Genomic DNA, 22,980 nt, shown 5'->3' with positions numbered 1-22,980 from the left:
ACTTTTTAATCAGATTGAGATAGACGCAAGGTATTTTCGACAAAATTTCAGGTTATCTTGAAAGAAGAAACTTTATTTGAAGAAAAGTTATTTGACATATTTGTAAAAAATTCTTAGTTTTCCATCATATGTAAAGATGCCAATCTCTGAGCCCGCTTCGCAGTAAACATTTCAGCTCTTGACCGAAAGAATTTTATATATATATATGTGTTTAGGTGTGTTTTATCTAAAACAAACTAAACCACGCAAAAAGAGAGCTTCGTAGCCGCAAGGCTACAGGGTCCGCATTGATAAGCGAGTGGTCGTGGGTTCGAATCTTAGTAGAACCAGGCCTTTTGGTTGTCAAAGGACTTTAACATGGGTTCATTCTCAGGCTCTCTACTACATACCCTTCCTTCAAGCTGAGTTCTATAGTACCCTTGCTGACTTTCATCCTAACAAAAAAAGTCCCTCTTATAATAAAACTGTTCTGAGTAACGTATAATAGTTCTCTTCAGGGAATTGTAATTATGACGTGGTCTTGGCTGGAGGAACGAGGTTTCGATAAGACTTTCCTCTTGACAAAAATATAAGTCCTACTTATAATAAACCTGACCAGAGGTGTAGCATTGAATGCCTCATCAGGGAATTGTGATTGTGACACGGTGTTGGTAGGAGGAACGAGGTTCGATAAGACTCCTTCCTCTTGACAAAATAAGTCCTTCTTATAATAAAACTGATTTCAGAAATATTTACCCTCTACAGGGAATTGTAATTGGCGATATTGGCACGAGGAACGAGGTTTCGATAAGACTCCTTCCTCTTGACATAATAAGTCCCTCTCAGAATAAACCTGGCCAGAGAGGAACGTTGGGTGTAGCCTCAGTTCAGGAAATTGTAATTTGGCGATATTGGTAGGATAGAAAAGAGGCTCGGCGGTATAGTAGAGCAGCTTGAAATGAAAGGGTAAACTCTCACTCACAAGCACGGATTTAAATAAAAAAAAGCGTATCATTCACTTCAATAATGATACTGCCAATAAAATGAAGTGCGGAGTACAGAAAACACCTGGGCAATATCACAATAGATCAAAATGTCTCTGATCGCAGTGATGAGTCCACAAGGAGGAAAAAAACCATGCAAAATATTCAAAAATAACTCTACAAAAATAAAAATTATACGGAAATATGTGAGAATTCGACAGAATTGGAAAAAGGGCAAAAAAGAGGTTTTTTAGCTTGAACAAGTCATTTTTTATAGATGGCGTTTGGGCAACCTGTATACATTTGTTTAGAAAGTCGAAATGTGCCACAAAATTACTGTAAATAACCTCATTTTTCAAATTGGGGTTGAGCACCTTGACTTTTGCAACATCGATTTTCTTTTGGGACACCCTACTCTTATATACCGTAATGCATCAAATTTCGAACTCTTAAGCTATAACTTCTTAATATAACTTCTTGCACTAAAAAATCAACGAAAAATTAACTTTTTTTATCGATCTTAATGGCTTAGCATGTTGGTTATTTTATTGTTGTTGCAATTAAGTGCTATTCATATAGATTTAAACACGGTTTGGACATGAAAATAAGGAGAATTTAGAAATTGGCTTTGATTCAAATTCCGAACACTTGCTGGTTCCCCGGAATTGGCCTTAAAGTAAAGAGCTATACACAGGCTCGGATTTGAGGGTGGACAAAGGAGGCAAATGCCCTGGGCCTCCCGACTCAAGGGGCCCTCCTAGTCCTGAGGCGACCTTTTTTTTGCTCGTCACCTTCCAGAACGTTACCTCTACATGTTTTAAGAAAAGAGGGCCTCACAAACAAACTTGCCCCGGGCCCCCCACCTTCTAAATCCGGCCCTAGCTATACATAACTGGGTAAAGGATATTCCAAGGAACGGAATGGTATATAACAATCATTCTTTTAATTACACTAGCACTAGACACGATTTCTCTTTCCCTATCTGGTGGCATATGATGAGGATGCGTATTCTTGAATTTACGATTTTCATAATACTTTTCCTAGTGACTTTCAAAATCTATGCGAACCAGCTAAAGTGAATCTGATCGTTTCCAATTCTGAGAATCCTTTAGATATTCTGAGAATACTTTAGATATTAGATATTTGGATTTCGATGGATTCTCACTGCATTCTCATTAATGGCTCCTGAATATGGGACAGTCTGGAGAATGTCTTACGGAGAACGTCCACGATTCCATTATGAGAAAGCCTATAGTAGAATCTGTGTGAAACTTTAGTGTTTTTCGTGTGAACCCTACTGCGATCAGTAGTTTTTGATCTTTTGAGGCATTGTCCGGACGTTTTTGCTGTTTGCACATTTTTATTTATTTTTTTACCCTTTTGCAGTGCTACTTATTGAGAAGTAACCTGCTCCGTGATATCGTCTTCTTCTTCAGACCTAATAAGCTACTTCCTTCCTTATTGACCTTATCTTATCCTCCTGCAGGCTATCACTCTAACAGCGTATGACGTGCTATAGTCTATGATATTAACGTAGCTTTAGACCAGTGGTTATTAAGTCTGGGGATTTTTGTGTTGAAGAGCCTGGGAATAAACTCAAACATAAAGTCCTAAGGCGACATCCATAAATTACGTAATGCAAAAAACCCAATTTTTGGACCCCCACCCCCCCATGTGTAACGAATCGTAACACCAACACCTTCCCCCCCATAAAAATTACGTAACGCTGCAGAAGGATTTCCTTGATAAAAATGCTCGCTTTTGAGAGTCTCTCCAGAGATTTTTCGTTACGTAACGCTGAACTCACCTCCCCCTCTCCCCTGTGTAACAAATCGTAACGCCCAAGCATACTCCACCTCCCCCCTATGAGCGTTACGTAATTTATGGATGCCGCCTAAACATACAGTATTGGAAACACGAAGATGATTTTCAAACGGAAATATAAAATTGTTAGTTTGACCAGCGCAGACTCCTAATTTAAATCCATTAGAAGTTCTATGGAAGATTCTAGGTCTAGGTTGCAAAGCATCATCCAAAGAATAAAACAGACTTATGGAACGTCGGACAGGCAGCGTGAAATGCTAGTTCAGCTTCTACTCATGAAAACCTGGGGGTAAACATTCCACGAATATTAAATATGGCTTTACAAAACAAAAAACAGGCCACACAATTTTGAAAGTGAGTTTTGTAACGTAAAAAATCTTTTTGCTAACAATATGTAGAGAAATAAAGCTAATTTGGATTGTTTTGTATATATATTTCAATAGTGTATTTATTTTTGTCGCCACTTTAAAAACACTAGCTCACGCAAAAAAATTTCGGAATCACCGACAAAGAAATTTCTCCAGTTTTTCTCCGTTCTTTTTTCAAAAAGAGTGTCTGCAGATCTTAATGACGTAACATAACATCATACAACAATTCAAATCAATGCGCAAATACGAGAAATCATCCAACACTGCAAGTGTATTTATTTTTTTCTTTATGACTGTTGATGTGTTTAACCGATTTCAATAGTCCAATAATATTTTTTTAATACCATTTCGTTTAATTTAGGTAATCTTGGTCAGCATTTTTTATTAGGGTTCACAACACTACGAAAAAATTGTTGCTCGAAGAGTTTTGTTTTTGAATTATTATTCTTCACTAAAAACATTATGTGCTATACTAAAAATCCTTCACAAATTGAGGGAAATAAAGGATTTATTGTGCAAAATTACTCTTAAATGCGCGTCCATTTTGATTAATTTTGTTGTTTTTTGTGTTGATTTTTTTTGTTTAATCTTCTTGTCTTTTTTAAAACTTATCGATTGAATTATAAAATTATAATTCTTCTTATATTTACGTGTTTTGAGTTTGGCAACGATATGCTATGTGCATGCAAATCGCAATAAAAGATCTTGCTTTTTAGTATTCGATTTTACATTATTCATCACTTTGGTTATAAAGCCTATCGCTCTCGACTTCATCAGCTCTAGGCGAATTATAAATCACTTCAAAAATAGAAAAAATAAACGAAACCGAAAATGTGACGGCCCGATTTTCTGCATATCAACATGTAACACTTCCCATTTTCCGCCTCGTCGACAGTAGCAATTTCCATCCACGTTTGACTTACTTCCGATCCCTCGGGAGCGGAATCCTGATGATTGATTTGGCCGCCCCGCTGGAATAAATCAATCACGCAAGTAAGCAACTTTTACTTCCAATTTCCCACACCTACTTTGGCAGTACAAATATTTGCTTGCGCGGGCTAAATTAAACCGAATCCACTGCGTCCCCCGGGCGGGTGTCACCGTTAATCGTCTCGCTAGGTTCTCTCGAGTCTTCACCACCCCCTTCATCCCCCTCTAATTCTTTCGAGTTGCGAAAAACAGCTTGTCGACCAGATAAGGCTATATGCTATCAAGAAATAATTGATTGCCTACTTCACAGAATGACGGCAGAGTGAATCGATCCGAGACCTCGAAGTCCCTCTTGAGTACAGCAGCAAGTGAGTGAGAGTGCGGTAATATTATGACAAAGAAAAACGAATCCTGCGAGTGCCGTCAGTACATTGGAACGGGGCTGACACTGTCGTGAAGGGAAGACAAATAGGCGTACTCCTTTTTCCTTCGGAGGCCGACAAGGAATTCCGTCGATCATCCAGCCGGCCAGCCACCCACCCCTCCCACTGCGGTGCGGTGCGAGCGGCATTCCGCGAAGATGGAACTGAAGGTATGGGTCGAAGGAATACAGCGCATCGTTTGTGGAGTGACGGAAGTCACCACTTGCCAGGTAAGCTATTATCACTCTCAATGTCTTTCCGACATCATTGTCTCTCTTCGACCTGTTTACGGCAAAAAGGTCATCATGAATCATCACGGTGTGCTTGCTTTCTGATGGGATTTTTTTTCTTTTTTTTTCTTTTGTCTTTGCCAACAACTCCCACCATGCATCCCTTCGTGACATCCGTTGGCACCGGAACTGGCTCGAAACTAGGACGTTGTTTTTGCCCTGGCACATGCCACCGGGAAAACCGGTCGTTTCACCCTTATCGAACGATGGCGTAACAACGAACGGCTTCTGGCACCGCACGAGAATCCGCTCAAGATCCTGATGAAATGGGGCGAATACTCGAGTGATGTACAGTTTATCTTGCAGCGATCTGAGCAAAAGAAAGACCAAAGTCAACAGAACAACGGCCCTGTAACGACTACGAACAATAGTAGTAGCAACAACAACAACAACAACATCAATAACAATATCGATAATAACCCCGCACAACAGCCGCAGCAGCAGCTTCAGTCGCCCAACCAGCAACACCCCCAATCGCAACAGCAACTCCTGCGGCAACAGCAGAAGCTAAACCAACTCAATAACAACAACATTAATAATAACAGCGTGGACGATGTGAAAAATAAATTGGTACAGAACAACCTGAAAAACAGTACCAACGGAAACGATGCCGCGTACCGAAAGCAGTCCAACCCTCAGACGGAATTGATAACCCATGCGCTGGTCCTGGAACGGGGCAAGGAGGCGCGGAAGAGTCTTAATTCTGGGTAAGTCTTTTGATGTTTTTTACATTATTTGATCGTTATACACTCGCACTCTCAGCAAAAGCAACGTATGGTGACATTTATACGGACTTGTTGAACCGAAAATACTGCAGGAATAATTGCAACAAAAGAATTAGATCGTTTGTAGAACCAACAATGGAATGAGAAGTGAATAACGCAGAGTTCAGTTAAAGTTCAGAATAGCGTCAATATTGTTTTAACCTGGCACAAAAGGCTTAGAAAGCACATTGAAACTTTAAAGGGTTGAAACTATGAAATGAAACGTTTAAATAAAGGTATAAAAGAGAGATTTATTTTAAACAGACACTTTTGACTGAGTCGTACAACACAAAAAAGGCGTGCCTACCTATGCAAAATAACAAAAAATTCAAAAAACATTTTTCACGCCACTTCTATCGAAATTCAGCAGAGTATAATTATTTACTGGAGAGCAGTGGGTTGAAAACGATATTGTTTCGAGATAAACAATTACATGTTTCCAGCTTCCACAACATTCGGAAAACAGATTTATCGATAGTGCACGGATAATATTGGAAGATCTATCTCCACTCCATGCACTCGATTTAGATTCTGGACTGCACAATTTCACTTATAGTGTTACAGCCATTACGCGCTATGCTCCACTTGTGTAAGGCAATAAAAGCCAACGGAGTCGCAAAATTTATTAACAGTTCGCGAGAACATGTTCGGCATACGAATTAAATGCGCCCGTAATCCGTGCTAGAGAGTGCAACTACCTGATCGTGGTTAGACTAACCAAACTTGTGCTCGTAGAATATATCTATGGCGCCGTGTATGGGGTTATATCAATAGTGCGAAGAACGCCGTTTTTTCTGAGCTTTACTCCACTTTCGCGTCGATTTGAATCACTTAGTGGCCCATCAGGCAGAAGCGTAGTAGACATCAGTGTTGCTGAACGGATTTTTTTTCTTTATTTGGTTCGTGTTTACGACCGGCTTCTCAATGTCGACCACAGCCTTCTAGGCACACACATTTATTGCGTTTACTGCACTCTGTACGCTTCCACGTTGTGCCCATTTGGGTGAGGCTACTGCAGCATACATATTCAAGAGGTTTGCCTAATCAAATTAGATTCCATTGGCCATCTAACGGCACTGCACCACTGTGGGGCCGCTTTTCGCTGATGAAAATGTTTGCTCCGATTTCAGCACTACGCGTGCGAAGCAAATATTCTGTTTAATTTCTGCGTCAGCGACTAACTCGTTTGCCTAACCAAATTAATCTAAAAGCTTTTTGCTAGTTCTTTTCATTGGAAACTGTACAGTAGAAGAAAGTATCCACATCAAACCTCTGCTGGTAATTAATTATCGATGAAAGAATTTATTGGTGGGTGAACTATTAAAGGCTGAATGGCCACCAGCCATTGAAGGGAAAAAGTAACGAAACATGGACGACCGTCGGGAGCATCAGGTCTTGCCGCGAGCTCACCCATGTTGGCATTGATTAATTTCTTATCTCACTGAACCTCAGCTCATGTGCTCCTATTTCAGCAGCCAGGCTACAGAGACCGTTCGGGCACACACCATCTCGTGGCACTTCGGGGCTAGATTGATTACCTCATTGCTTTGCGCGCTTGGTGCGAACGCCCCTTTTTGCTGCGGGGCTTGGGCTATCTATTTTTTTAGTGTGCTCACATACTATGTGTATGTGTATATTATCTGCCAACGATATCAGAGCAAACGAAATTTAATACACATCCTTTCTGATGAAAAAAAAAAACGAAAACGATTGCAATCATCGCAATGTTATGAGCGCCGACGCCCGATGAAAAATGTGTCACTCGAGCCGGATCGTTAGACTGCGCAAATATATCTAGCAGAAGCTCTGGTAAAGTATTTCGGAGTGTGAAGTGGTAAAATATTAGCAGTGATTAGTTGACATCTGGCATTCCAGGAACAAATGCGAAAATCATAAACTTTTTTGGTCACAATCTATTGCAAGCTTGTTCTCGTTGTTAATGTAAATATTGTTACGGATACTATGAATAATGAACCAATGGCAACATTTTTTGTGAGAACTTTAGATTCTATCCATAAATAGTCCTCTAATTATTTTTTCAAAACACACATGAGATGTACCCGTGAGCTATTCTGTCCTGTTCCGGTGATGACATTGCCATGTGTGGCCGGCTGTCGCAATACGTGTAGTCGCTATTTTTTTCCACTCTACGTACATTTTGTGTCCTTTTTCACTGCTATAAACGACAGTTTTTGCCACTTTTTTCACACATATGGCTTTAGAGCACATGGGGCGTAGTTGATCACATTTGAGTTTGCGGATGACTAAAAAAAGTGTCTGACCTTGAATATAATCGTGCGCTATGATATTTTAGTTGGTTTAATATAGCATACGCGACCGTGTGAATATACTGAAAAGATAAAATTCATTCAAGTTTTTGACCGCAATTATGGAAACGAAAAAACTCTCATGACCGAAAGAGTGGCTTGTCTCTATTTGCCAGTTGACACACGTCAATAACACCCTTTTTTAATAAATAATAAATCGACAAACCACCACAGCGATAATTTTCTGTCGTTTTTGGAGTTCAAGCGTTACAGTAACAAAAACAGTGATTCAATAGTACACCTACATTTTTTCGGCGGTGTTGGTTGGCCAGTAAACATGAATTTAATTGCTTTTCGGGCGATGAAGACAAACATAAAATCACGCTTAAGTTTCTGCTGTTTTCGGCCCCGCTTTGTTCCTTGTATGGAAACGGTTACAGCTGAGCTGGAATATATTAAAAGGCACCATGTTGGTCGATACAAACGAAAAATTGCGTGGAACCGTTTGAATGAATCAATTATTCGATTATCCTTCAGAGTATCATTGTTTTTTATTTATGTTAAATATTTCATAGTATCTTAGGATCATAGATTTTCATAATGATTTTTTATGTCCAATATGGAGAAAGCGGAGGACGTAAAAGTATGTTCAAAGAGTTTTAATAAATTAATATCAAATAAATAAATCGGTTGATCGTAACGTGCGTTTTTCTTCGTTTCGTCCGAGAGTCGATTCTAGATGTCTTTGTGTATGTAGGCCTAGCTGGAGGATAGACGTTCCAGTGGTAAATACGGGAATTTTTAGGTAGTCCATGGCAAATGCAACAAATAAATCTGGTAGTTCATCTGGGGGCATGTTTTATAGATATTATTTTTGAGTTGGCTAAAGATGTAACATTAATTTATTAAGGGGTGAGTCATAAGTATCTGAGCGAAATGAAAACACGGTTGAACCAGAGGTTTCTTTAAATTCAATTCTTCGTCGCATTTTCACAAGTCCGTACAATGTGTATTTGAGGTGGGGAACAATTAGACAGATAGTGGTTCCTAGTTTTTAATCTTCCACGAGATTCCCAGAACCCTCGCCTTCATGGTGTCTGGACCACCTAGCGGTATGCTTTTTGGCACATGGATTTGAGTTGTTGAGCTGTGGTGTCTTCCCAACCATTTTTGTACAGCAACTGGGACAATATGGCCCAATACGACTCGATAGGCCATCCTCACGTGTTTTCTCTCTTTTTCTGTTTTAACGTACGGCGCAGCTTTCGGCACTTTCCAGGGATTTCCTGCAGCAGCTGTTTCTTCGTGTACTTCGGGCTCTATGCTCGTTTGAAACATTTCACGCCCTTCGACTTCAGGATTCAGCACAGTGACGTGTCGAAATGTTTTCCTTGTTATTTTAAATGCAATAACAAAAAGTTATCCCTTTGGTAACAAATTAGTTACACAAAAAGGAATAAAATTCGAGCAGCTTTAGAAAATGTACTGTAGTACGACAGCCGTTAGGCGACTGGAGTGCTTCTTTTTCAGCGACAGTAGTAACACCAGCAAAAATGTAACAGCCAATTGCCGTTGCGGTCATCCTGGACTTCAGTGATTAAACTAGTGTTAGTTTTTTCCTGTGCGCGATGTAAAGCATGCTGTTTTGTTCTATTCTGTTTGATCTCTAGTACATGTATCGTAATACAGCGATTTTGCTACTGATTTTTCTTTTCGTCATAACACGTCTGTCTTCAGGCCTGGAAGGTAGTTTCCGGGTTCCAGGTCAGCGAAGTTATTCTTAACCTGCTTTAGAAACGGCTTAAGCCAACAAGTAAACCAAAAACAGCAATCTATTTGGAAGATTTGTTTTCAAACTCTTTGAATCTAATTTCATAGATGTCCCTTAAGCTGGAAGTACAAAGTCAGCCGAACAAAGAGTTAATAGCATAAAAATTTAATGCTCATTCGATGCTCATTTATTGCCATATCGCCGAGTTTAATGCTCCATCATTTCTTTGAAAAATTCTCTTGTTTGCTAGCTTAAGAAAATAGCTAGCAGACAATATACGAAAATAGCATTTTTAACCTCGAAACAGTTCTATAACGATCAAAAACATTTAATGCTCATTAAATGCTCTTGAAAAAACCTGATTTTCATGATAATTTTATTAATTTTTTCTAAATTTTTTAAAAGTATCAACAAACATTTTCCTCTGAAAAAAATCAAAATCTTTTGATACGATTAGATACCAATTAAATGCTTCCATATGCGAGCAGAGGTGCATTTTTCATTAAATATAGTTTTTTCAAAAATATTGTTCTGCTAGCTTAAGAAAAAAGTTAGCAGAACAATGGCCAGAAACAGCATTTTCAAGCAATAAACTGTTATAGAATGGTCATAATAATTTAATGCTCATTAAATGCTCTTGAGAAAACCTGATTTTCATGATAATTTTATTAATTTTTTCAAAAATATGATAATACATGAATAGCTTCAATTTTTTCAAACATTTTTCTCTGGAAACAATCAGAATCTTTTGGATACGATTAGATACCAATTGAATGCTTCCATATGCGAGCAGTCACAATAACTTAGTTGCATTTTTCATTAAATATATTTTTTTCAAAAATATTGTTCTGCTAGCTTAAGAAAAATGTTAGCAGAACAATGGCCAGAAACAGCATTTTCAAGCAATAATCTGTTGTAGAATGTTCATAATAATTTAATGCTCATTAAATGCTCTTGAAAAAACCTGATTTGGCAACTTATAACAACACATGACAACTTATAACGGAACAGTAGCAAATGGTTTACAACGATCGGTGTACGGAAACGCTTTCGATTCAATATCAAATAAGCAGGCGTTAGCGTATTTATAAACTTCTTCGTTGCCAATATGCTTTTGACAGCTTCGTAACAGCTAGCTTGGATGGATGTAGAGTATATTCACCAGTAAAAGGTTGTACTTTTTTGAAGGCTGGTTACGAGAGTGCGGCTATCTATTAATGACCGTTACAACCACACGCAAATTTTTCACTTGTTCCTTTAAGGCAGGGCTGTCCAACGTACGGCCACATCCGGCCCTCGGCTTCTTTTCTCGCGGCCCGCGTTAAGGTTTGAAACACGTTTCATATTTGGCCCACGTGTTGATGTATTCGGATTGTAATTTGTTATGATACAAAACATCTTTGTATAATTTAAACTTATTTAACGAGTTATGACATCCTGTTTTTAGTGTGTTGAAACTTCCATTTGGTATCAACATTTCAAAAATGAAAAACGACTTCAGAAGAATGGAGGTGGTAAAAAAATAGTTGTCGTTCATCTTTATCAGCCGAGAATTTAGGATCATGTTTGCGGATTTCGGTATCAGATTTTGATATCAATGTGGCACGTGCTCTGGAAAAAAGACCAATAGTTTCAAATTTCCCATTGATTCTCCAAGCTCACGTAATTTTAAAATCCTACAACAATTAATAATGTTCCACCGCGTAATCTAAGAAGTTTTGATTTTATCAGGTTAGATCTTAGACGCACCGAATATGGTCAGAATGAACCTTTACGTATGATGTGCTCTTTATTTAACAATGTGTACACCTTATTCGACTTTTCTCCGAGTACAAATAGTTTTAGACAACGCTTATTGCGCACAAACGTGTTTGTTTAGTTTAAGTCATATTCATGTAGACCCTGATGTCAGAAGAATGCAAATAATAATAATAATAATAATAATATGATATAAATCCTGTTTTATTATGAGAAAAATTTCAAAAAATCATTGTTTGTTTTCCATATTTGTTATGGCTGTGGCTTGTAAGTTTACTTTTATCATGGTAAGCTTCAACTGGTATCACCTTCAACTGGTCTTTCAATCTAAAACGGACTGGCTTAAAATCAAAATGAAAGTCAACCAGCATGATATTTTAACATATATTTGTATATAATCTGAAAAATTAGCTGAAATTTGAAAGTTTTCTAAATTTTGGCCCGACAGCTGTTGTGGATTGTGAAATTTGGCCCGCGTCTCAAAAAGGTTGGACAGGCCTGCCTTACTGTATATTACGTATGTAAAAGCACACAGATTGGTATTTTTTATAAAAACTAGAAGTAATTACCTTCAATTTGATTCAGAAAGATCGAAAATCGATTAACTGATTTAAAACATATGAATTTTTGTAAATAAAATAAATCGAATAAAGCCGTTTTTATGGTCACCCTATTTCGTAGCTAGTCGCCCCAACGACTCAACGGGAAAATACAGGTTTTATTATTTTCAAAAAAGATGAATCTCTGCAATTTTGACCACAGTTGAAGCACTTTGCGTGACCAATTCCGAAATAGGGTGACCATAACAAACAGCTCTATCCGATGTATTTCATTTCAAAAATTGATAACTTTCAAACCAGTTGATAGATTCTAGATCTTTTTGGATTAAATTAAAGGTGATTACTTCTAGTTTTAAGAAAAAATAACAAAAATCAATCTTTGTATTTTTACATACATAATATATAAAATTTTTGAATTTTTTGCCATGTTTTTTAAATGACTTTAAACAAATATGAAAAATAAAAATTTTTTTTTTAATTTCTCCATATGTAGAGACAAGACCAAGAGATATTTTTATGTTTGCCCTTAAAAGAATGACAAACCAATGAAAAACGCATATTTTTCATAAAAAACATTAATAACTTTGAGTAGAATCGAGATATTCACGATGTCATTGAAAATTGATTCTCTTAAAATACTCTAAAAGTCGTTCGAAGATTAAAGGTGAAAATTAAATAAAAAAGTTAGAGCGAAAAATGAGTTGTTTCAACATAAATCGATCATTTTTAAAGATAGAAATTTTTTTTTACAAATGTACTTTAAATTGTGGGAGCTATAATATTGTATAATAACTTTTAAAAGAGTTAGATACCCGATTTTATCGAAAATTTGGGTCATCCTAGTTTTTGATAATTTTTCAATAAGCGCTTTATCATATGTAACAACTTTGTAGAAAAAAGCTTTTCTCTACAATATTGCTATAGTGCTCTAGACCCAAATTTCCCCCTAAAATGGGGTTTCTGGACTAATGTGCAGTGGGGAATTAGGGCACACTAAAAAGAACCGCGCTGCTTCTGAGATATGTGACCAACCGGGCAAGTCATTTATTTAAGCCGAAAGCAAATTCGGCAAGCCAGCAGATACTGGCGCAACTCGCAGATACTGGCGCTGTTGCAACTCACTACGGATAGTAGCTAGGTATACTATTCTGTCGACCTTGCTAGAGAAAGCTAGCAAGCGACCAATCAGAGGACATAATTTTCGTTCCAACAAGGCTTGACAATCTTCAATAGTACAATACTGCCGTGAGATGACATTGTGACGTAGATCCAAGTGATCAGTTTTTCAGTACGGCCCAAAAACGAATGAATTTTTTGTCTCTTTTGTATTGAAATGGTGCCTACGTCACTTTGTTTTTTTTTATTATTCTATGCAACGTACGAATAAGTAAAAACGAAAAGGAAGATACCAAAAGATAAGTCTTCGAATAATGAACAAATTGGCATGAAAAACCAATTTTCTAAAAAATGGCACTTACGTCACTTTGTTATATCACGGCAGAATAGTTCACATAATTGAACTACATTTTTCTGCATTAGGGCAGAAGGATGTATAATTTTCCAAGCGATTGCTGCAAGAATGAAGGAAATCGGTTGACTTATAAGCATTTTAAAAGGCACAAAATTCGTCCCCTTTCCGTTTACAGATTTCCAATTTACACTCGTATGTGGTAGGCTAAAGCAAAACGTAGTTCTACTACATTAAAACATATAATAAAATGTTGCTCGAAAGTAACAATATCTTCTCCGTTTATTTAGGGTGCGCATATAGCTGTTTGTGTCTCTTTCTAGCGCGGGTGGCTGAAAACGTGACATGAATTTGGTCCAGTTACTTATGACTCACCCGTTAGTATTTGGTTTTGCTCAGGACTAATTTTTGAAAAAGGCTTGCGTGAAAATGGTACTGATGATTAAAAGTATTATTGAAGCCAAGACGGTTTACATGATTGATATGATGTCTTCGGAACAGTACTAGCTTGTAATTTTATCCTTCCGAAAAATGTGCACTGCAAAATATAATTTGTTAAAGGTAAAAATTCAAAATATATAAATTAAATATCTCAGAAAGTTCATTTTTGAAAAATCCATTTTCTCAGCTCAGCTTAGCCTGGATTCACATTGATAAGTGATGCGATCATAGGGGGGACGAGTGTATACATCGTGAAACTATTTTATCGATTGCGAGAGCGACGACGCGTGAGCATCACTACCGTACGTACAAATGTACACGTAAGTTACACTAAGGTCGCTTTTTACGTGGTTTTTTTTACGCGGGTTTCTTTTTACGCGGCTTTTTTACGCGGAATCCGGAATTTACGCGGATTCCGCAATTTAGACGGTATTTTTTCGCGCGGATTTCGGTTTCCCTTCACTCGGAATGCAGAATTAACGCTGGTTTTTTTTTACGCGGATTCCGGAATTTACGCGTTTTTTTACGCGGATTCCGGAATTTTCGCGGTTTTTTTTGCGCGGTTTTTTTTTACGCGGCATGTGTCCCCCGCGTAAAAAGCGACTTCAGTGTATTCCATTACGAAAACCGAACGATGAGTATTTGTATTGCGGTTCTATCGATGCGAGAGCGACGTTGCCTCAGAAGCATAGCATAGAAGCATCTTCTCTACCCCATCGTGAAAAAGCCATCAGATTTGGACCAAGTAAAGTGGTTGTGGAGGTGATGAGGAGCATGGGTTCATTAATACTTAAGCCCTTTGAATATCTAAAACGGTCTGCTCTCAACAAGATTCGAAGTCACGACCATTTGCTTATCAAAAAAGACTCTGTAACCTTTATGCTATCTGCTCCGGTTAATTTTTGAAATACCCTTTTCGCAAAAAAACTGCAAAATATTGGCTAAACCTTCAGGGTTTTTGACATGCATGAAAATTTCGACCATAGAAAACGTAAAATCAAGGATGGTTAATATCGTATCAGAGAATTATCATGAGAGAATCCTATTGGATTCTGATCACGCATAATACGCGATGTTTTGTATCGTCTCTCGAGAAGAGAACTTGTGTGATAAACGAACTGCCGAAAGAATACTCCGTGAACTTTATAGCCTGTTAACTGTATGCGAGTTTATCGTCGCTTGTTCATACGCTTTCTCGATTCTCTCATCGGGTTGAATAGGTATTTCATTATCGTCTCCCGATCCGATCGAGCCGTGGAACGAAAATTTTTGGTTTGAATCACCTTGTGAGTGAGAGTGTCCCGATAATCGTAAAATTGTATCGCAAACCAAAAACTCAGAGAGGGAAAAAACTGCAAGCGTTAGACAAAAAGGCAGCACAAAACAGGGATACCAGATTTACAGAATTGTCTGTGATATGCAGATTTTCAGAGTCCGTTGCCGATTTTGTTTTTTTTTTCAAATGGCAAATATTTGTTGTTACTATGTGCATAGCTTGCAAGCTTTTTTCGAATCTATTTATATTTGCGGCTTTTTTTCCAAAATTTGTGCAGGTTTTTTGCTTGTTTAAGAAAAACTTTGATATCGTCCAACATACATCAGCGAACAAACCTTCGATGCAAATAAACCGACGAACAAAAGAACATTGAGTTGACAATGACAACAGCAGGCAACATTTTGTTGAACGATGAAAAACCTATTCTACTGTCAACACTTGCAACTCGGAAAGAAAGGGGGATAATTTTCCAAGCGATCGCAATCGCTTCTCTTCTCCGATAGTTATCGTCTTGCGATTCTTCCCTTTTGTTTTGACACTTGGATTCTATCAGCGAAGAATGAATCATTGGTTTGTAGAGCTATTGGAAATTCCATCTTTGAGAGAGAATGAATTATCTCAGCGAATCTCCGAATTGGTTCACTCGGACTGGCATATCGTGCGATGAATGTTAGAACCGACTGAGAGACGAAGTTGACTCACACGCTGAAAAAGTTCGAATGTTTATCGCTGATTTTATCGCCGATCACCATCATTGCGTAAAATACAGTTTTCGACGTAAATTAGGACTAACGAGTCCAAAAAAAAACGTGTAGAACAGCTTCCCTGGTCGTTGCATTTTCCAGAACTCAATTGTACCATTGGACGATTAAAGTAATTATAATTTTCTAGAAGGTCTTTCAGCCTTTGGCTGTTTCGCCTCTAAACTTTTGTGAATTTTGAAACAAGCTTGTGTGAAATAAAACTCAATCGTGTTTGACATCGATTGACATCAAAATTTCAAAATGGAAAAATTTTGAGATGTGCCGGTGTTACATGAAACCAACGGTATCCCCACCTGACTGTAAAAACGTGGCCAGCGCCGTTATTGATCTTTGAAAAATCGGGTCATTGAATGATGCACAGTGAGAAGGAATTACCACTCCCAGTCGTTCATCCAGTTGATTCATTGTGCATATTGAGTGGCTCGAACCCATCACGGAGCAGCAACCATTGATATGTACAGTCAGAACTAAGCTTAGCTAAACTTCATAAACCCAAAATTTCTGATGGATTTTCACACAAACTATACAACCCTGAGTTTTAACACTTTTGGGTAAATGAGAAAAGCCTGATAGGTTTTTCGAGTAATATTTTTTTAGAAGCCATTTTCTAAAAAGAGATCAGTGGCCATCCATATTTCACACGGACGGATTTTAGACGATAACCCAACCCAAAACAGTTGAACATCAGTGGTAACTCACCAATCCAACCAATTTTTCGAATGGAGTTTCAAATTATTCAACCATTTCGCGCGGTTGTTTACGCGCTTGTTTTCATTATGTTGACCTTGTGCCTGATTTCGGTTGAATACGACAACCGATGAAACAATCATGTTTCATTTTGCGGAGAGAAATCAACTTTTATCACACAAGTGCTTGGAGAAGAGATTGTTCACGTTTCTTCAATCATACCAATATACAATGACAATACGTTCGATGCATTTGTCATGCCTGATAGTAATATTCCTAGAGCATCGCAATGAAGCGCACATGTAAAAATATCTAGTAATCTCAACATCAGAACGTAGTTCTAAACCAATTCATTTTTACTCTGCCGTATTCGACCTTCGGGTTCGAAAAAAAAACAAGCCCATCCATTTACATATTACTAATGCAATACCGAAGCAATCAAAATCAGAACCAACAGTAGGAACTACACACTTTCCAACACTCACGGAAATTGTTCGATCGATCCGAATCGAGAAGAAGGCATAAAGCCAATCAAGTTTGTAAGGGAAACCACGTTTGTTATATCAATATTGAACGGGATACTACAACACGAAGGGTGCTTCAATTACACGTCGAAGGATCAACTGGTTTCCTATTGGGATACGGGACTAAACCCATATCGCTGGAATATGATCTGCTCGAACGGGCCCAGCTGACTGTGGGATTACCCTACTGTATTCGGTCGACACATGGTCTGCATGTCAAGCTCTAAGCATGGAGTTCATAAATTCCATTGAACCTGTGTAAATATGACACTGCATCCATATTCCATATATGCATCAGCAGAAGTGCAACCCGGCTCTGTTCGGGCTTATGATTGCAGCAGGTTGCAGCACACTTTTGGGCTCGTAATAACTGCTCCACCGTTCGATTCTGTATGTGCACAATCTATTCAGCTGGCAAGTGTCGATTCATGATGCATTTACGTGCATCCATGGAGTATGTGCAATTTTACGATGCTGCTTTTCCACCTCCACCCAGGATTTGCCTTCTCGTCTTTTATGGCACTCTTGTATGGAGATAACGCGCTGAATGGGGCGTTTGCTTTCTATAGCTGCTTTGGTTTGGTCGTTGGTTGCAAAAGGCTATTAAATACATGTGATCATTTTGTAACACTTTCAACGAATATGTAATAGTCCGCGTATCGTTTCAGCTGGTGCGGCAGATCGGTCGAATGCGGTGAAGCCCCAGCAACTACATCCCTCCTTCCACTGAATGGCAATCGCAGACAATGTGTCTTTTGGAACGATGCGATTTCGAACTATTATCTGGTCTTCGTTTAAAAGCTTTTAACACCTTTGCCATTGTGCACTAAATTTTAGACATCCTACCGGAGCGAAGTAATGACAATCCCCGTCCGGCCGGCAGTAAATTTTGCAACAGCGTAAAAAAATGTCACTGAAAAAAATCCGATGGCGAGTACAAAGGCCGAAAGCTGTTATTTTTCTCCCACATGGTGACAAACGTTTTCGCCTGCGAGTAAACATATTTGGTAGCAATGGGTTTTGTGATCTACCCAGAAGCTGAAAATCCCATCGGGTTAGGGCTACAAAGGTGATGGGTCAATGAACGGTCCGGTTTCCTATCCGTAGTCTAGTGGAAAGCAATAAAAAGGGCAAACGTTATTCCATTTCCTAGATTTACGCGTTCGTTTAAGCACCCTTGCTCGGGTGAACGTAATGCTCGGGTTAATATTGGTCAGGTTGGAATCATTGGGTTAACTTGGTTTGACGTCGATAAATTGGCCAAAAAAAATTAAACAACTTGATTGCATTTTTAAAAATCTGTGTAAACCATGGTTTGCATGGTTGCTCTTGCAATCTTAAAACTTGGCAAGCAAGTTTCAACAAAAATCGAACCTTTGCTCTTTTTATCTTAAATAAGTGACGGAACTGTTTTTTTTTCTTCTATGGACGTTTCGTTCCTGTAAGTTAACTTTTATTCGCACAACCGATAGGTCAACTGCACACGGTTCCAGCGTCCGTGCACAATCGTGCTTAGAAACGAAACCGTTTTTGATTTTTCATTGCCTCACCGGAAAACCCTGTCCAGATATGATACGAACGATGGTATGTAATGCTATTAACATTTGATTACATGAAAAATTTAGCACTTACACAAATTGCTTCCATCCATGATGCTGAACGAAGCGATAATTAAATTTCATGCACCGAAAAAGTGCTATCTAACGACACAAACCCTCAGCATTGCAATGGCTTTTAGTCGAGTGAGAGAATGGCCGAATCGAGTTTTGTTTTTCCTCCGTAGGAGACCATCATCATAAGCGTTGAGCGTTACTTTGTCAGTGTTACTCAACGTTGCGGAGTGATTAATTTGTGGGGGAAAATTTGCTCCAATTATTTTGCTTAATTTGATAAACCTATTTTATTCAGGTTCTGTTTTATTTTCTTTGAAAAATTGGTCATTTTGCTCCCCCTAATTTTTTTTTCGTATGCTCATTTTTATAGTGAATTAGAACATTAAAACTTTTGAAACCAATTAATGTTTTTAGAATCGGTAACGAAATAAGCAAACAAACGCGTGCGATTTGTTTCTCGGAAAGAATAAGAAGCGTCGTCAGAAGTTTCATTGCAGAAGAAAGTTGTTAAAAATGGGAAAGAGTATTGCCAGGAAAATGAAAATTTGTAACAAATGTAAACTGGGCGTTGAAAATTTGAAGTTAGTCTTTGAATTTTCTTCTCAGCAATACGACAAATTATAACTCCACGAAAAATATTATGATTACAGTCGGCAATAAAATTTGATTAAAATTTCTGTCTTGTATATTTTGTATACAGTCATACCTGGATATAAGGCAACCTCGATATAACGTAACTCGAAGTTTCTGAAGGGATGAGCGCGAGTAGTGAATAGCCAGGCTATTGTGGTGGTTCTCGTGAAGTTTTTTACCTGTTTTTTGACTCGACACGAATTTATTGGACGATAAGCATCTTAGTCAAGCACCATTAGACACCTGAGATATGGATTTCTACTCATTGGAGAAATTGAAACACTGCATTTATACGATGAAAAATCTGATAGTGCTACAGCGAAACAGCCATTGTCTTGATTGGATCTCATCTTCGATTTACGTTGTGTCAAACATCTCCGCTCACGACGTGTTCATTCGTTTGACACTACTGCCACTCACGTTTAGCTCGGTTAAGTTCTCATCATGGTCAAAACCAAAACACACGTGGCTGTGCTGTCATCTAAAGGCACTGATGGGAATGCAAGTAAACGATCACGAGAGGACTTGGACCAAACGGGTAAAACTGATGATCAAGTCAAAAGTTTGCCCGATCTTCTAGCTCGAATACAGGAGATGTTCGAAAACACAAACGCCAATATTGAGACATGTAAGCAGGATCTACGTTCGGAAATTTCGACTTTGCGAAACGACGTCCAGCTGTTCAAATCGGAGTGCACTAGAGAAATCAATAAGCTGTCTTCCTCTCTTATAAAAATACGTTCTGAGGTTCAGCAAAATCACGATAGAGTTCGAGCTGTTGAAAAATGTAACGATCTGTTGTTGGTTGGTGTTCCTTATGCTGCCGATGAGAACCTGATTGAAATTTCACAGCGAGTTGCGGTTGCTCTAGGCTACAACGAGCAAAATCTTCCAATGATTTATGCCAAACGCTTAACCAGAGGACAAACCGTCATTGGAGCTACTCCTCCAATTGCGCTTCAATTTGCTTTCAAGATGGCTCGAGATGATTTCTTTCGTCGGTACTTTTCTCTACGAAATCTTTCGTTGAAGCACATTGGGTTCAGTGTTGATCGACGAATTTACCTCAACGAAAATTAAGCAGAAGAGACTCGGAAAATCAAAGGTAAAGCGATCAGTTTGCGACGTTCAGGAAAGCTACATACCGTTTTCACCAAAGATGGGAGCGTTTTCGTCAAGTTGACAGCGGGTGATGATGCAGTTTTGGTGCAAACATTGGCGGATCTGTTGAAGCTGGAAAACTAAAATTCCCTTCCTTTGAAATTCTTGTACAATCCTTCCTAAAACTTCCATGGTTCCTCTTCTTTTTTTCCCATGTTTTCTTCCTTCCTGAAAGTAAGAGGGTGAGGGGTTGTAAATTGCTGCTGCTGTTCCTGATGTTGTTGCTGACTGCTGTTGTTGCTGCTACCTTCGTGATGGATACTCTTCATGTGAACCACTATAGTTGATAATGTATAAAATGATTGATCTATTAATAAGTTGTAGTTTGAACAGATACTCAATGCTCTATTTATTTGTTGATTCCTGTTGTTTGGGCTATGAGACGCATTTTAGGTGGGATTCACTCGCAATGTTCTCTTGGGATGTTGGATGATAACCCTTACAATGCTCCCGCAAATACTTGTATTCCTCGAGTTGTGATGAATTGTGCCCTTAGGACAAGTAATCTAAATGTTTGTCACATCAATATTCAAAGGCTTTGCGCGCGCCAAATGAGTAAGTTTGATGAGTTTAAAATGTGTTTCAATGACAGTAAAATTGATCTGATTTGTTTGAGCGAAACGTGGCTTACGGAGGATGTGCCTGATTCTCTGATAGAAATTGATGGTTACAATATTGTTATAAATGATCGTAAGTACAGTCGCGGTGGAGGCTTATGTGTTTATTATAAGTTTTCTAAAATGTAAAATATAGCCCGGTTCGGAGATTTTTGCTGCTGTTGGTAACATGTGCCGCGCTGAATTCATGTTTCTTGAAATTGCACATAATTCGAATAAGTTTCTTATGGGAGTTTGTTATAATCCTCCACAATCTGATTGTTCTCAAATCTTATTCGAGCAATTGAGTATTTTATCGATGAATTACCAAAACGTATTACTTTTGGGTGATTTTAACACAAACTTCAATAATTCTGATGGTAAAACAGGAAGACTTAAAAGCTGCTTTGATTTTTACGCATTAAGATGCATGAATTCAATGAACACTCATTTTTATTCTGGTGGTAGTTCGATAATTGATTTATTTTTAACGAACAATCCAGATTTTTTTGAAATCTTAACCAAGTCTCTGCACCCGGATTTTCGAAACATTTTGGAAAGGAACATTGCTTACCGGTTATGGATTTCAGACAGATCTCTAAATAATCACAACCAATTCAAACGTCTTAGAAACCGGGTTACTCACTTAGTAAACACAGCAAAAACTAATTACCTCTCTAATGATCTGACTTCCACCAATTCTAACAAAGATTTGTGGAAAAAATTGAAAAATATTGATGTGGTTAAAAATCCACAACGAACTGAGAATTTCGATAATAGTAGTAATGAAATCAACGAGTACTTTAGTTCCAATTTTACTACTGACACAGAATTGCCCCCAATCATGTCAGGAAATGAACATGGTTTCAAATTCACCGAAATAAATGATAATGAAATTACTATAGCTATGAATTCCATCAAATCGAACGCGGTTGGTTTAGACGAAATACTATTAAAATTTATAAAGTTATTACTTCCCGAAATTAGTCCCGTGTTGCGTTATATTTTTAATCTAATGATTTCTACCTCCAAATTTCCTCAAGCATGGAAATACTCTAAAATAATCCCGATCCGGAAGAAAGGAAATAACAACCATTTAAATAATTTGAGACCGATAAGCATTCTCTGTGCCTTATCTAAGATATTCGAAAGATTACTGAAAAACCAAATTCAACGTCATATGGAAATTTTTAATCTTTTGCATCAATTTCAATCTGGTTTTCGCCGTGGACATAGCACATTTACTGCTTTCTTGAAAGTTCACGATGATATTCATTCGGTAGTTGATAGAAAAGGTGTTGCTTTTTTACTGCTAATCGATTTCTCGAAAGCTTTTGACAAAGTTTCTCACACCAAGCTTTTGAAAAAATTATATTCTGAATTTTTATTCTCTAGTCCAGCAGTTAACTTAATTCACTCATATTTATCAAGGCGTTCCCAAGTTGTTTTTGCAAATGGATCATATTCAAATGAAATACCAATTTTATCTGGTGTTCCTCAGGGGTCAATTTTAGGGCCCTTGTTATTCTCTTGTTTCATCAATGATCTGCCATCCGTCTTAAAGAATTGTAAAATCCACATGTTCGCTGATGATGTGCAACTTTACTTACCTGTTGAAGGTTTAGCTGTGTCAGTAATGGCTGAAAATATAAATTCCGATTTGTCCAGAATTTATCGATGGTCTAATACTAATCTGTTACCAGTAAATGCGTCTAAAACTAAAGCCATGTTCATATCCAGGAATTTCCAAAATGACATCCTTCCTGACCTATTTTTAGGAACCGAGAAATTAGATTACATTGAAACGGCGTCTAATCTGGGGTTTGTCATTCAAAATAATCTTGTATGGGATAAACATATTAATAGTCAGTGCGGAAAAATTTTTGCCGACTTACGTCTTC

General features: G+C 38.0%; 1 protein-coding gene across 3 annotated transcripts in view; it reads left to right on the top strand.

The window, feature by feature from the left end:
* LOC129726787 (myb-like protein P) overlaps positions 1 to 22,980 on the top strand; it is a 160,601-nt gene that overhangs the window by 62,701 nt on the left and 74,920 nt on the right. For all 3 annotated transcript variants that reach the window (XM_055683879.1, XM_055683881.1, XM_055683880.1), the window contains exons 2-3: positions 4,395 to 4,736; positions 4,941 to 5,503. In XM_055683879.1, coding sequence (XP_055539854.1) covers positions 4,665 to 4,736; positions 4,941 to 5,503 — 635 coding nt within the window. In that variant the 5' untranslated portion in view covers positions 4,395 to 4,664. The remainder of the gene's footprint in view (positions 1 to 4,394; positions 4,737 to 4,940; positions 5,504 to 22,980) is intronic.

Source organism: Wyeomyia smithii, chromosome 3 (genome assembly GCF_029784165.1).
Source record: "Wyeomyia smithii strain HCP4-BCI-WySm-NY-G18 chromosome 3, ASM2978416v1, whole genome shotgun sequence".
NCBI lineage: Eukaryota > Metazoa > Arthropoda > Insecta > Diptera > Culicidae > Wyeomyia > Wyeomyia smithii.
Note: the sequence above shows the minus strand (reverse complement) of the source record. Positions and strands in the feature narration are given on the sequence as shown.